This window comes from Strongylocentrotus purpuratus, unplaced genomic scaffold, assembly GCF_000002235.5.
Source record: "Strongylocentrotus purpuratus isolate Spur 01 unplaced genomic scaffold, Spur_5.0 spur5_scaffold_7, whole genome shotgun sequence".
Taxonomy (NCBI): Eukaryota; Metazoa; Echinodermata; class Echinoidea; order Camarodonta; family Strongylocentrotidae; genus Strongylocentrotus; species Strongylocentrotus purpuratus.
The window spans coordinates 27,963,074-27,978,303 of NW_022145613.1; the positions used below are offsets into that span (position 1 = coordinate 27,963,074).

A 15,230-nucleotide genomic window follows, 5' to 3' on the forward strand; every position below is an offset into this window, starting at 1 on the left:
TCTATCCTAGGTCCTCTACTGTTTTTTAAGTCGGCAAAAAAAAAAAGTCGGCGAAAAAGAGGGGTGCGGTTAATACACGAGGGCGGTTTATACACCGTTAATTACGGTATATAAACCATACAGTAATACAATATATATAATAGAACAAATGAATTATACAAGTAACGAAATACTGACAAGTATGTTCGTAATCAAATAAGTTTACAAAATACATTTAAGTTTGAGAATAAGACAAAATATTTTATATTGCTTGATTTAACTGAGAGGGGAAAAAGATTATCTGTTAGGAGCCAGAAGGGTGTCAAGTCTGTGTACTTGAGTGAGTTAACACCGTTCTACATGAAGCTTCCAGTAAGGATCACATCCCATTTTATTGGAAAATGTACTGTAGATAGATTGATTAATTTCTGTAGAATGTCAAACAAAGTTTTGAAGAGGCACTCTAGAAGTGATAAAAGAGGAAATTGTGGTCTGAGTAGCAAGTTTGATGATAGATTCATTCAAGCTCTTCTCTGCTCAAGAATGCCAGGTACCTCATCAAAATGTGGGTGGTTTAAACTGACAATAGCACACACAAACTATATACAGTGTTACATACAGTTCCTATAGAATCCATGGAAGGATTTACTTTCCTGTTCCTGATGGTCTTGCACTTTGCCAACAGGGGATTTCTGTACTGAAACATACATATGTAGGCCCATTTTCATTAGCCAAAGTTGTCAAAATATCTTGCTTATTCCGATCAGGAAAAATTCTCCTTAGATCACAACTAGCTTGAGCTAATCCACATCAAAGACAACAATGGTGGGCCATTTTACCTTTGCACATTAGATACCTTTAATACCTTAAAGCTATTACCTAAAGCAAAGTAGATTTCATTTATAAAATAGCTGGCTATTCATTTATTTAGCCCAAAGTATATTTTGCAGGTGATGATGAACTACAATGTAAGTTGATGCACTAGGTCAATGCTATGCTCTGGAGCTTGAGTCTATTAGTAGGCATTGCTTGACTTGGGATAATGGAGATGGAGAAATTCAAGTTGAGCCTTTTTCTAGGGAAGCACTAATTGGTCTAATACCTTGTTGAGGCTAATGTAAATGCTTCCTTAGTTTACAGATTGGCCATATGAAGGAGCAATTTCACAAATTACCTGGTTTTTCAGAGGATTGTTCGAGCTAATGTAAATGCACCTTTTAGTTTAATACAGATTGGCCATATGATGGAGCAATTTCACAAATTACCTGGTTTTCAGAGGATTGTTCGGGCTAATGTAAATGCACCTCTTAGTTTAATACAGATTGGCCATATGATGGAGCAATTTCACAAATTACTTGGTTTTCAGAGGATCATGAGACTCATTAATTTGCAGTTGCCATTGCATCTGCGGAACACATGGTTCATTCGTAGTTATCCAGCTGTCTGCCTGTTCTCAGAAGTTCAATTTCCCAGATGCCCGCCTGGTGAGATGCATGAACAGCTTCGTCGACCTTTTTTTAACCTTCGGCCTGGATGTACTTTTTGGGGGAAAACTCACAAAAATGATCATCATTTGGTACTTACCCAAACCTATAATGGATTTTTTTTGTTTAATTCATGAAGAGTAAGATCTTGTTGAAAGTGTACCAATTGCCTAAAAAAAAAGAGAAAAAAAGAGAAAAAAAGAGAAAAAAAAAGGGATTTGTATACAGCTAGAACGTTTTATTAATCTAAAACAAAACAACTTTATCTGGCTTTCTATGGGCTAAACAGATAAGGAGTACAAAGAAAGTTAAGAATGGAATCCCTTTCCTGCATTTACATCTCCTTGTGAAGAATTAATATCCACATTTTTGAACATGTTGCTAATATAAATATGATTAATTAATACATCTGATAGAACAGCTAACCCTATGAGAAGCACCACCGGTCTTTCTTCCCCATGAAATTCATACAGAGCCTAGCAGAAAGAACAAAAACACTGTCGTACAGACGGGTAGTATAAGCGCTATAAAAGTCCATCCCCATGCCGCTGATAGGAACTGTCAAAGTCCATGCACATCACGCCCCAATGGTACATTGGTGGATGGAGTGAGGAAGATAGGAAGGAAATGAAGTTCTGGATAGAGGGTAATTTCCTGACTAACAGCCAAATGAAAAAGAAAACGGTCTCATTCTTCTCACAGCAAAGAAACCAGACAGATTCACAGTGAATGTACACGCATACAAGAAGACATGAACCTACAGTGTATTATCTGAGGGGTATAGCTTACTAAATGAAATAGCAAAAGTAAATGTATCTATTATTAATTCCAGGTTTGATATTTCATTCACATATTCGAGTTTGAGTATATATATATTTACTAACAGCAAATAATTATTTAAAAAAATGGCATACCTGTACCTGTACCTTTGACCTTCTAAACTGTCACCACAAAAAAGAAGAAAATAAATAAAAACTGACCTATTTCAAAGAATGACAAGAGTTACCTGTACATGTAATGTTAAAATGTAGTAAAATAAAATGATAAGAAAGCTAAACCCACAGCCCACCACGTTTACTAAATTTTACCCACATACACATGAAATGCTCTTTTCATTTTGTTGTTGTTTGTTTCAAGTTAGTTAGTCTGTTTATACACTGTTACATTTTTGATCGATGCTTAGAGTTAGATTATTATAATGTTTGTAATGTCTTGTACACACAGTCATATCTCTTTGCATTTATTTATACAATAGCATTTTTACGATCTATTTTTTGGAAATTAATAAAGTTCTCTCAACGATTTTATATTAATACAAAATATTTTGTATACCTTGCTTTCTGTAGGACTAATATGATTATGAATGCTTCAACAGTCATAAAATTCTGATAGAATGTTCAATTTGACATACCAGTACTTTAATACATTGAGCAATTAGTAAGCTATGTTTGAAATTGCCCAGAACATTGGAATATTTTAATAGAATTCCTTGTGAAATCATTTCTAATATCTGCATATTTGCTTTGCATTGGAGAGAAAAGTCATTATGGGAAGGAATATAACATGTATAGTCAGGCATATAACATGAAGTGTCCTGACAAATGTTGCAAATGGTACAACTATGCTTCTCTGTGGAGAAAAAACCCCAGATAGCCCATACCCAACACCAACATTTTTGATACAGTCATGAATGTACATGTACATGTACATTTAATAGTTGTTTGTTAGTTATTTCAGAATGTAAGCAAAAGCAGTTCCCAATTTTTTTAAGGAAATGCTAGTAAAAATAGTAAGGGAATATTAGTATCCATCTTTAGTATGAATAAAGATAATTAGATTGTATTGCTGTACGTACAGCTCCGTTTTAGTACATTTAGATATCATCAAGATAAGTAATTTTGAAGGAATATAAATGGTTTTATTGGGTTTATTGCCGTCCATATTATCCTGCTTCCCCATCACATTTTTGATAGTGTTTTTAAAAGTTGACTAGTACTGGAGCTTTAACTTGTAGTTAACCTTTCAAGAAGTAGGTTGACTGTCTCGTAACAGTGACATGATGATATAGGCCAAATGGTCTCTCAGAAATATTAAATTGTCTCTAATGGGGGTATTAGGCCGCAATGATCAAGGCTTTATATTACCAAGGACTTGACTATCTGTCAGGGATATCTACACGGAAGAAGAATCTACATTCGTGGGGAAAACAAAAGTCAGCTATCGAGCTATCTCTTTTCATCAAGTTTTGTATTAATTAAATTTGAACATGTACAGAAAGATTGGATTTAAAGGAGTCAAAACCTTCTGTTGTTAGAAGATGCATTGCCAATTTGACAAGCAGATTATGCTTTTGCTTGATGTGGGGTTTAATACAGATAGATTGTCAAAAGACCTGTCAGTCGGATCATGTATTCAAGAAAAAGGAAACAAAAAAAGAAGGAAAAATTTGTCACAATTTGTTTAGATTTGCAGACAGCTTATAAACATTTTAGATAAGCCAAAGGAAAATATTGAAGGGGGTGGGGGTGAGGGGGGTGGGGGGAGAGTCTCTCTCGACCCATAGCACATACAGTACCTTCCCTTCTGTCCACGCCCCTTGATACCCAGTCATGTAACAACGTCAGTGTTACTCCATGCCATGTTGATGAAGTGGTTACGTCAGAAGTAGACCGCAGGCAGTCTGACTTGCCTAGCTGAACCAGGGAATTATTTCACCTACCTTTGCTAGCTGCCTGAATCCAGGATAACCTAGCGCGGTCAATTGTTCCGCGAAATTTACGGGAGTGTCTTGGCAATGTAAACCATACAGAGGAATCTTGGTGTAACCTTAAGCATGTACCTAATGCCACACTTCCCCCCTAGGTAAGGAAACATGTTATTAAGCAGAGTTACCCGGTCAATTAATTAAAGTCAGTCGGTGACAAGACTGATGTATTATTGTGGAGCTTTGAGCCCAGCTGGGCCGATGGCTGGGGTTAAGGGGGGGGGGGGGGGGGGTTGGTACAGGGCATTGGTACAGGGCATTGCTTTGCCCTGTATAATTATAACTATATTTTGATGTTTTGATGTAGGGTTATATCTGTAGGAGTTTTTGTTGGAATGGAAGCTGTTATTGCACAGGGATGTACATGTATGTATATACTCCTTATTGACTTGTTATCATGACTGTAACGATGTACACTGTACATGTAGTGTCTTGTATACATGTGTAGTCCTCTTTTCATGAGGGTGGGATAATTACAGTCTTACAGAAATGGAAATCATTTTTAATCCAACAATAGAAATAAAGATTTTTTCTGTACAGGTTTTTGTTTTGTTTTTGTTTTTCCCCCCTCTATTTAGGCATTATTATTGTTATTTTTTTAAATCACCTTTTTAAACATCAATATTATACTTATACTGTTTTGGTGGTAGCACCATTAAAGCCTTTGGCTTTCATAGCTGTCTCCACATTCATATGACATTTTTGTCGTTGTGTATTCTATTGTAAACATTTTTCTTTAACTTGTACAGTACACTATGTTTTGTATTTCATGTTTTTTAATGATGTTTTCATTATGAATGAAATAAAGATCATTTAGTGAAACTCAAAGTTTTTAATTCAATGAACCTTGAAGTGGAATTTGTATTTTTTTAAAGTTGGCTATACAATGACCTTTGTTCCATCTCTTCATAATGTCAAATGCATAGAAACCATATGAGCCAGGATCTAATTGTTAATGTAGCCTACTTGTTAATATCCTGTAAATTGACTTACATTATCATTAATGAAGCCAATCAGGTCGATTACAGAATATAGGGATACGAAACCTAAGAATGAGTAATTATAGAACAGAATGGGCCAAGTGATGCTCAGTGGATTTCTTTCTAAGGCCACCCAAACAATTCCATTGATTAAAGGTAATACTAGGTTTTGGTATGGGGTCATGAATTTGGTTCGAATGGACATATTGGAAGCATATGCGATTTTACATTATGTTCGTTGTAAATTGTAAATATTCAAAGCTTTATGTTGTATAGCCTTCTCTCAAGACTGATATTACATTAGCTTTAAAACAATGTTTTTATTTTTTATTACTACAATCGACCGATTTGCTATTCCCGTTCAGAAAATATGTATTAGAACTGCATATTCTGAGATTTTCATGGACGCAGCTAGAATGGCACTAGGCACTATTTGAAATATTTGAAATTTATTGGGAGGTAAATTTTTGATTATTCCATTTCTCGAAAGCAGAAGTGTTTTAGGGGCTAAATTTTCTAGTGCTTATAATACATCCACAGGGGCATCCAAATATATCAACATTTTAAAGCATTACTATCCATCCAATTTTCGAAATTTCCCACAACTTTGCATTACCTTTTAATTAGTAAATTAATTTGTGTGCATCCTTTTTTGTCTTTATTCTAGGTTGCAGAAGAGATGGAGAAAGAAAGGAGAATGTTCCAACTACAAATGTGTGAGGTGAGAGCAGTAAGATGAATATTAAATCTAGTTGCACAGGTTTGAAATGTTAAATGAGAATGGTATGTGTATGTTTCTTAGAGGCAACACAGAGACTTGAATACCACACTTAAAAAAGAAGAAAAGCCATTTACATGTAGATTTAGACATTTCTGCCTCAAGATAATGCAATTTTGTTGTTTTTGTGATATGCATGACATGTTGAGAGTTGACAAATTCAGGAACTAAGATTTCAGTTTTTAATTAACAAGTTCCTCTTTGCTTTTCTGGAGTGGAGAATTCGAGGAAAGCAATTTGGATATTTTTGCATTTTCAAAGAATTGCGCACAGGTGCTTTAAAGCAAATGTCTTCCCCTCCTGCCCCAAATTTTTTCGGGGGGGGGGGGGGGGGTTGGATACAGTGTTTTAGATAAGCTGTAGGTCTAGTAGCAAAATATGTATAAAATTGAGGCAAGGTACATGTTTGCACTTTCAAATTCATTGTTCATAGTTCTTCATAGCACCAAGTTACTCAATTTCTACCAGGATGTTTACTAGAGTTGTAGGGGGAAACCCATCAGTGAAAACCTGGCTCGCTGATCTTGCTTTGTCCCTGTAAGCTGCTACATATCCTATGACAGAAGATCAATGAAAAAGGCAGACCTTTGATCCTTTATCATTTGAATGAGATAGCATAAACTACAGAATTTACAGGGGAAAAGAGCAACATGCACCAGAAAATACATGCTTGTTTCTTTTACAATGCTTGTGGTTCCAAATAAATTCTCTGAAATCGTCGCAAATTTTAATATGGCAACACTCACAAGCATTTAATGTAAAATTGTTTGCTTGTACTTTTTACACAAGTTGCTGTTTCGTGCTGCTTTATAGATTGCGTATCCATGAACATTCATTCTCTTTGCATATTTTTTTTTTAGCAGGGCATTATCAACAGTAAAATGTTATTGCCAATTTAAAGAGGAAAAGCTGCTTTAATGAGTCCTGAAATCTTAAAATGCCAGAACAAATACTATTCAATGAGACTTGTGTTTAATCTGTGCAAAATCACAGTTATGGCACAAAAAGGATGAACACATCACCCCTGAATGGATCAACTACAGTGAGACTAAAGGAGACAATTTGCATTTATTCTTCATATAATTTTTGTGATTTTAAACTTCTTGCATTTGTAAAACTGAGCATTTTTTAAAAAAACCTTTGACCCCACAGTACTTATTCAAAGTTAACGAGATCAAGGCAAAGAAAGGAGCGGAGCTTGTACAACATCTAGTGGAGTACTACAGAGCAGAAAACAGGTGAGTTGCTATGAAATATATAGAAGAATAGATTATTATATTAGCTTGTACAACATCTAGTGGAGTACTACAGAGTAGAAAACAGGTCAGTTGCTACAGATCTGCCAACCAGTACGATTTAGTCGCATTTCTTTTTTTTTTCTTTTTCTTCTTTAAATTTTGTTTATGTGTGCGCCATAAATGCCCATCCCCCCATTTGGGGATGTTCATTGGTTCATCGAACACACCAGTCGTGACGAAGTCATGCATATTCAACCAATGATCCATACAAAAATTCTTCCTGTATGTAGGAACTGTAAGAGGCATTGATCCATATAACAGTCCGTGTTTATTTTTGAGAATACAACTTTTGTCAGTAAAATACAACTTTTCGGATTAAAGAATACAGTTTTTGAACTCCAGAGGTTAGCAGGTCTGTTGCTATGAAATGCTACAAAGAATAGATTATTAGGTTGAGGAAAGTTGAGGAAATGGATTTGTGAAATTTTCATGTTGTGAAATAATTGAATCACCGGTAATTGTTTGTGATTCATGGAAGATTCTTATTCCGGTGTTACGGTAAACAACCAAACGTTTACGGGGAAATGATAAATAAGTACAATATAGCGTATGCTGCCTATCTACACATAGCCTCCGTACACAGCTCGGTACGGCGCTGCATGTCGCACACATTCACTCACAAGTTCACTGAATTTGACTACATTGGATGGGCACTTTCGCTCACGACACGCTTATTGCGCACATGGTCTATGATGCCACCAACAGATCGTCCGCTGCCATCTCATGTAACGTTTTGATGCACATCTTTATTTTGAACTTAAAAATGGTAGGTGCAAAATGCAGTAATAAGAGTGATTGGGTGTTTGTGTGCGTTTTTGCGTGAAAAACATGCTGCGTTGTGTTGTGTTCCGGAAATAATAATAATTATAATTGCTTGTATAGCGCCCAAAACTTACTTTATCAGAAGTCTCTAAGCGCTCTACAATAACGCAGCATAATTACCTTGGCTTTAGCAGTGCAGCTGTTACGCGCGCTGCGTTTCAAGGAATTTTTTCCTGAAAAATGTTCCCGACAACCATCTTATAGGGTTGGCATCTCTGTTTTTGGTGTAAAATTTGCAGTCACTGATAATCCACAAGAGTTCATGTTTCGAAAGTTCTGGTTTTAGAATGAAATGGAATTAGCATAATTTGCTTCACACTTCAATTTTTTGTTAAACACACAGATAAGATGCACTCAGGGGCCCTTGTTGCATCTTTCCATCTCCACCTGCCATTCATTTACACCTAAAGTGACTTTCATTGTGCCTTGGTTGTCTTGGATATGATTTAATGAGTCCGGGGGGTGTTTCACAAAGATTCTAAGTTGAACTTTACTCTAAGTTGGACTTAAATATTATGGAGAGCCATTTGTAGCCTTATAATGAAATATATTCAAAAGCAAAAATTGAAGTATTTTAGACTTTTCATAAATTCCACATCAAGAACATGAAATCTTCCATGATAATACAAAATATGAATGATCTGAATCAACATTTTATGCCCTTTAAAATAACTTTTACAAAATATTTTCAAGGATGCTAATGGCTTTCCATAATTGTTAAGTCCAACTTAGAGATAAGTTCAACTTAGGATCTTTGTGAAACACCCCCAAGTTTGAACAATGCTCTTTTGTGTTATGAATAACAAATGATGTGCCAGTCAATCATTCCCTGCTGTCCATTTTATCTTCTTCATTTCTCTCTTCACGTTCCGCTTACAGCTACTTCCGAGATGGCTTAAAGACCGTTGAGCACTTCCAGTCGTACATCGATGAGCTCTCCTCACATGTCTCCAAAATCAAGGCACGCCAAGATGAAGAGAGAAGGCAGCTGTTAGAGCTGAAATTGACCCTCAAGAATAGTTTGAATATAGAAAAAGAGGTAAGAATAATAATACTACTAATAATGTTACGGGTTTGTATAGTATTGTAAAACTTGTATGACCTGCCATGAGTCTGGAATGTGTCCATTCTCCTGTTATCTATAGATGACAAGTTCTTTTGAAATAAAGACTTGATGAAACAACATTGATTATTTTTCCTTGTGCTCATTTTAGATAGATGGCGCAATACAATTGCCTACTATTGTTATTATTCTTCTTATGGCCAATAAAATTCGACTCTTGAATCTCAAATTCTATCTCCTGTAGACTCCACCAGAGAAGCAAGGCTACAGTCTGCATCAGCTCGAGACCAACAACGAGGTTGGCACGGAGAAGACCGGCTACCTCCACAAGCGCACCGAGGGACTGCGCAAGGTCTACCAGAAGCGCAAGTGTGATGTCTGCGATGGCTACCTCCAAATATCACATTCCACGCCGAGCCGTGCCCCAGCCAAGCTCAACCTCCTCACCTGTCAGGTCAAACCGTCTCCGGAAGAGTCCAGCCGCAAGTACTTTGACCTTGTTGCGCGTAAGTGGTCATGAGCCTTTACTTCAAAGTTACAGCAAACTTAACTATTTTATACTATGTCAGGAATGCATGCATAGATATTGTTATAATGAAATGAATTGGCTAGTTCTAAAAAGATAGGTTTTTAATTTCTTATTACCCATAACTCATGAGTTCTTTCATTCCTGTAGGATGAATAAGAGAGATATGTCATTTAAAAATGTCATATTTTGTAATGAATATTTGAAGCAAATCATGAAACTGTGTTTTTGAAGATTAATTTGCTTGAAAGCGCTTGAAAGCAATCATTCAAATTGTATGATTACCCTCTCCCCGAAATGAGATTCATTCTGACACGGCTATTTTGCTTGTGAGAAAGAATTTATTTCATATTTAGAGATTAAAGATATAGTAGATTGGTATTCTATGAAATATGATGCTCTTATCCATCTGTACTATCCTGATGCCTTAAAACATCTCCTTATTACCATAACACAAAATGTTGTGTTGCTGTTCTTCTCCGATTTGCAGAAGATAGAACGTACCACTTCATGGCAGATACAGAGGAGGAGGCGGAGGAGTGGATCTCGGTTCTCAACAACAGCAAGAAGTTTGCCCTGGAAGCAGTCTTTAACGAGGGGTCATCGCCTTCGGAGGTCGCCAATAGAGGGCTGCAGGATCTCACACAGAGCATCGTGAAAGAAGTCAAGCGGTTGCCCGGCAACAACATATGCTGTGATTGCACCGCAGCAGGTGGGAAAATGTCTTGTGATGGTGATCCAGTATTTTCTGCTGGGACACTCTGAGCTTTATTTTGTCAAAGTCATAAAGTTAGGGCTTGGGTTGGGTGTTAAGTTAGGCTCAGGTGTGTAGGTGGAGGAGGGTTAGATATGGTATTAGGTTCATTGTTGGAGTTAGAGAAGCGGTTCGTGTTACATAAATGGACTGCCGAGCAATTGTTGGAAGGGTATGTACCATACAAACCTCTTTGTGAAAACATACAGAATACTCTGTATCCTAATATTTTCTAAAGAGTTTCCTAATTTTTTTTCAATGGAAGGTTGGCAGTCATGGCTAGTTCAATCTTTTCAGAATCTAAACACTAGAAAACAAAATGAACAGCTGTTACAGCTCTGCAAGACTCATGAATGTTTTTATATGTGGTAAATTCTTTCAGGTATCTTTGAATAACTTCAGGATTACTTTTCTCACGGTAGCATGATTTGCAGAAAATTCTTTCTCCAATTCTTCATATTCATCTTCTACATGTATATATTGATGATGGAGCAAAAATATCACTTTTATCCTATTCATTCAATTCTGTTCTTTTTTACTCTTACTGGTTATGTTTTTATTTCTTGCTTGTTTGCAGATCCGCAGTGGTTGTCTACTAATCTAGGTATCCTGACGTGTATAGAATGTTCAGGTGTCCATAGAGAGATGGGTGTCCACATATCAAGAGTACAGTCTTTAGAACTTGATAGACTCAGCACGGCACAACTACTGGTGAGTTTCACTCATGCCCAAAGACATTCGGTCGATGCAGTGTTTTTAGAGGATTTTGATTTTGATTTTGATTTTGATTGAACTGGTGATAATTAAAAAGGATATATACGTTTCCATACCCTGACATGTTTTGCATGACCCTTTTCAGAAGTACAGTTTACATTGTCTCTCATTTCTTGTAAAGGATAATCATAATGCTAAGGACTTATGGTCTGTGAAAGGCTTATGTGTGAAGTACCTTAGCCAATTTTAGTGGCAGGTAAGAGTGAAAGCTTTTAGATAAAAAAACGCATCTGTCCTATCACATTTGTCTTTCCTATCTATGATCTTTATAATCCGTATAAATCATCATAAATGGTGCATTCCTGCTCAGGCTAGCTATATATCAGACAGTTAAAGATGACTCTTAACTAATCAGCTGCTCAATTTCATTGAAAATTTGCTGTATTATTTGCCATGACGTATGGGAGCATGTATTACATTTTCTTGCTCATGCATTTTGTAATGTTTTATGTATGTTTTCCTCTATTTTGTTGTTGTCCGCAGCTTGCAATAACTGTAGGGAATGAAGATTTTAATGAGGTTTATGAAGCGACATTAGAAGGAAACAAGCCCACGCACACCAGCTCCATGTAAGTCAAACTCTTCTCCCCAGCAGGTTGCAGTGCGATGAGGTTTAGGAGAAGCAGAGTTGAGCGATAGATTTGATTTTTATTACCTTTGAACATCTCAATATATGTCACATGTATGATATCTGGCGTATTTATTATATGATAGGAGAAAAGGAAAGCATGTTGAATATGTTTCTTTCCTATTTCCTTCCTGCCATCAAAACTGAATATTATCTTTGTAGAAATTGCAGGAGTGGCATTAGTAAGGGAAAGCTATAAGAATTTTTTTTACAATCAGAAATTGAGTGACAATATGAATTTTTTTAAAATGTACAATGCTCGGAAATGTGCTGCCGTCCCCCCCCCCCCCACGACACCTTATTGACCATTGACCTTTGACCTGCAGGGACACTAGGAAAGAGTTTATCAGGGCAAAGTATGAGAAGAAGAAATTTGTCCTGAAGACAGCGGCGCAACCCAGTCAGCTTCTGTTTGACCTTCGGCAGGCTGTGCTCCTCTCTGAGATCATCCAGGTCTTACGGGTCTTTGCGGAAGGGGTCGATCTTGTTGCACCTCTTCCAAATGTGGTGAGTTACTTGGTTGTTTTGTGGTTTGTGTGACTGTATTCTATCCAGGATGCTGATTTGGAGTCGGTGTCCTTGAGGCAGAATAGCCCTGTTATAAATCTGCTATTCAATTAAGACTGCTACCACAACTTCTATATCTATATCTGCTCGTTCTCTACCACAAATACTTTCCCACCCCTTACCACTACCCCTTCCCTAATTCTACACTTCCAGTACTCCTACCACGCCCACTTAAAGTAATTTAATGACTTTCACGACTCGCATGGTCAAGGGTGTCATCCTCCGGATGGCTCTTTCAAAAATAGTTCGTTATGAAGGAGTTGATTGTCTGGTTGAATTTAATATTACTGGGATTCTAGATTACCATGGTCTTTGCTGAGAATGGAGACAAATTTGGACCTCATCCGAGCCTGATAAGTTACTTTGTTTCTGACTAGCGTGTGGTTTTTATTATAACTGCATATGATGTCCTGAAAGCAGTGAGTGGCCCTCAAGTGTATTCAGAAGTCATATCTTAGGGAATATGTAGTCTAGCCTTTATGTTGGAAAAGAAAGGATTGGAGGGTAGTGAATGTTTGAATAGACTGTATTATATTCAAATACATGATTAGTTTAGTCTGAACATTCATGAAACATCTTTTAACTTGTCATACATGCTGAATCTATTCTATTTCATGTGTTCCCTACATATACCATCCAGGCTGGTAATAAGACAGCCTTACATCTAGCGGTCGAACAGCAGGACGATGTCAACCTCCACATCGTAGACTTCATCATCCAGAATACGACCGTCGCTGACCAGCAGATGACTGATGGTAACACCGCCCTCCACCTGGCTGCAAAGTATGACAAGGTGGAATGCGTCAAGCTACTGCTACGAGGAAGTGCCAATATAGAAATATGTGAGAGATGCCGCACCTGCTTAACACTCTTCATACATGTAGCTCTCAACCAATCCTATTTTAAAGGAGTGATATAGCCTGATAATTTCCTGATTTAAATCAGTTTCCTGATTATTTTTTGTGTTTGTGGATTTTTTGTGGATTTATTCCCTCCAAAAATGGATAGTAAAACCTTTATTCTTTTTTTTAAACTCTCACTAAAACCCCTGAGTGATTCCCCTCCCCCTATTTTTTGGCCTTCAGAATAATGTTAGAAACCCTAGATTCCTTCCTTTTTTTGAAATCTTCCTCATTTTGCCTTGAAAGATTCCCTACTGTATATTTGCTGTAAAAGGTTGGCAGGTATGAGTCTGGTGTAAAGTGCCTTGTATATCTATTTGGGTGTCCAGGTTGTTCCAAAAAACTCAGGAAAAGGAGTGTTTACAGACAAACTTGCTGTCTGTAAAATGTTTAGTTAAAAATGAAACTGAAAAACTGACAGGCATTTGCTTGAAAATTTTTCTCCAAACCCGGTTGGATAAATGGGTACTTTGTAGAAAAAATAATAATTAAATGCTTTGAGCAGTGTGAATATTTCACCAATACTGAAATGATAGTGGAGCAGCATTACCCTTCTTGTGTGGCAGAGATATATTGTACAAGTAGCCAGCAGTGAATCATTCTTAACTAAAGGTTATGCCAACAAAAGTAGAGAAATTAAAACAGAATAATTTTTTTTGTTTTATCCCATATTAAATCACCATTTGCTTTGCTTTGCTTTGAACTGCAGTAAATAAAGCAAAGGAGACGGCTTTAGACATCGCTATAAAATGTGGCAACAATCAGTGTGAGGACGTGCTGCGTTCTGCTACGTCAGGCAAGGTCACACAGTGTGAACATGTTGAGTTCTGCTGGGGCATGATGGGTAACGAGGATGGAGTAGACTTCAGCGATGATGATCTTGACGATCGGGAAAAAAAGCCATTGCAGGTTTGAGAAATGAGTTGTTATTTCTGTTTAATTACCATATCAATAAAAAAAAAACAAGACTCTGCATTTTAGCTTTGTATTCCGTATGTGGCAGATGGACTGACAGTCAGCATATATGATGTATCTCCTGTATTAATAGTACATGTAAAAGTGCATGGGGCATTTAAAAAAAAGAACAAAAGTACTGTTTTACATGTGTGTGTTGGAAGTGATTTAGATGAACTCATTCAAAGTATGGAAAATGTGCAAAATCTTATTTTGGAGAAAACATTGGGTGAGCAAAGCATCTTCTTGGGGGGAACAAAACGAAGACATCCTAGTAGACCCAAGGAACCCTCTCCTGAAAAGTGGTAACAATGTCCATGAGACTGACTGGTCAGTTTCCTTGTCCGACGGTCGCATGAACTCTGTGATGAATTGTCACAAGGCTCACGTCGGTCTCGTAGGCTGTAGCCCCAAAGGAGTACTTTTACCACTGTTTTCTTTTTCTTGTTTTTTTTACCTCACAGAGTCCGAGAAGACCAAACAGCAGACCACAGACGTTGCCAAACTCACCTGTTAGCACGTTGCCTAGATCATCACGGGATCGCTTCTCCGATATGCTGATGGCAAACGTCAACAAAGGGGACCATAGCACCTCAGATAAACTCAAAATGCCGCCCCCACCTATCCCGCCAAGGAGAAGTGAGTATAGCAATCATAGCGGGGGAAAGCACGTCATTTAGATTATTTATAAAAAAAAAAGGATTATTATGGATTATGTAGAGATAATTTTTTGATTCTCGAAGAAACACCAAATTCATGAAGATTCTTACATTCATGTGTATGTGATTCAGCCCCTATTGGAAGTAAATATGTTTGTTGTAAGGACAGATGTATCTTTGGCCAGTATTCTACTAATTCAGTCAAATCTGAGATCATGTTTAACAGAGGTAAACTTTGACCTCGGACTAACTTCCTCTGGTAAAACCGATTTTGAACAAAAGCTTAAGCCCAGCATTG

General features: G+C 37.1%; 1 protein-coding gene across 12 annotated transcripts in view; it reads left to right on the forward strand.

Moving 5' to 3' along the window:
• The window catches only part of LOC577726 (arf-GAP with SH3 domain, ANK repeat and PH domain-containing protein 2), a 76,253-nt gene that overhangs the window by 31,775 nt on the left and 29,248 nt on the right, over window positions 1–15,230 (forward strand). For all 12 annotated transcript variants that reach the window (XM_011683262.2, XM_030974261.1, XM_011683263.2 and 9 more), the window contains exons 6-16: window positions 5,875–5,928; window positions 7,138–7,223; window positions 8,985–9,144; window positions 9,413–9,674; window positions 10,185–10,406; window positions 11,026–11,159; window positions 11,706–11,791; window positions 12,177–12,357; window positions 13,058–13,259; window positions 14,029–14,228; window positions 14,738–14,912. In XM_011683262.2, coding sequence (XP_011681564.1) covers window positions 5,875–5,928; window positions 7,138–7,223; window positions 8,985–9,144; window positions 9,413–9,674; window positions 10,185–10,406; window positions 11,026–11,159; window positions 11,706–11,791; window positions 12,177–12,357; window positions 13,058–13,259; window positions 14,029–14,228; window positions 14,738–14,912 — 1,762 coding nt within the window. The remainder of the gene's footprint in view (window positions 1–5,874; window positions 5,929–7,137; window positions 7,224–8,984; window positions 9,145–9,412; window positions 9,675–10,184; window positions 10,407–11,025; window positions 11,160–11,705; window positions 11,792–12,176; window positions 12,358–13,057; window positions 13,260–14,028; window positions 14,229–14,737; window positions 14,913–15,230) is intronic.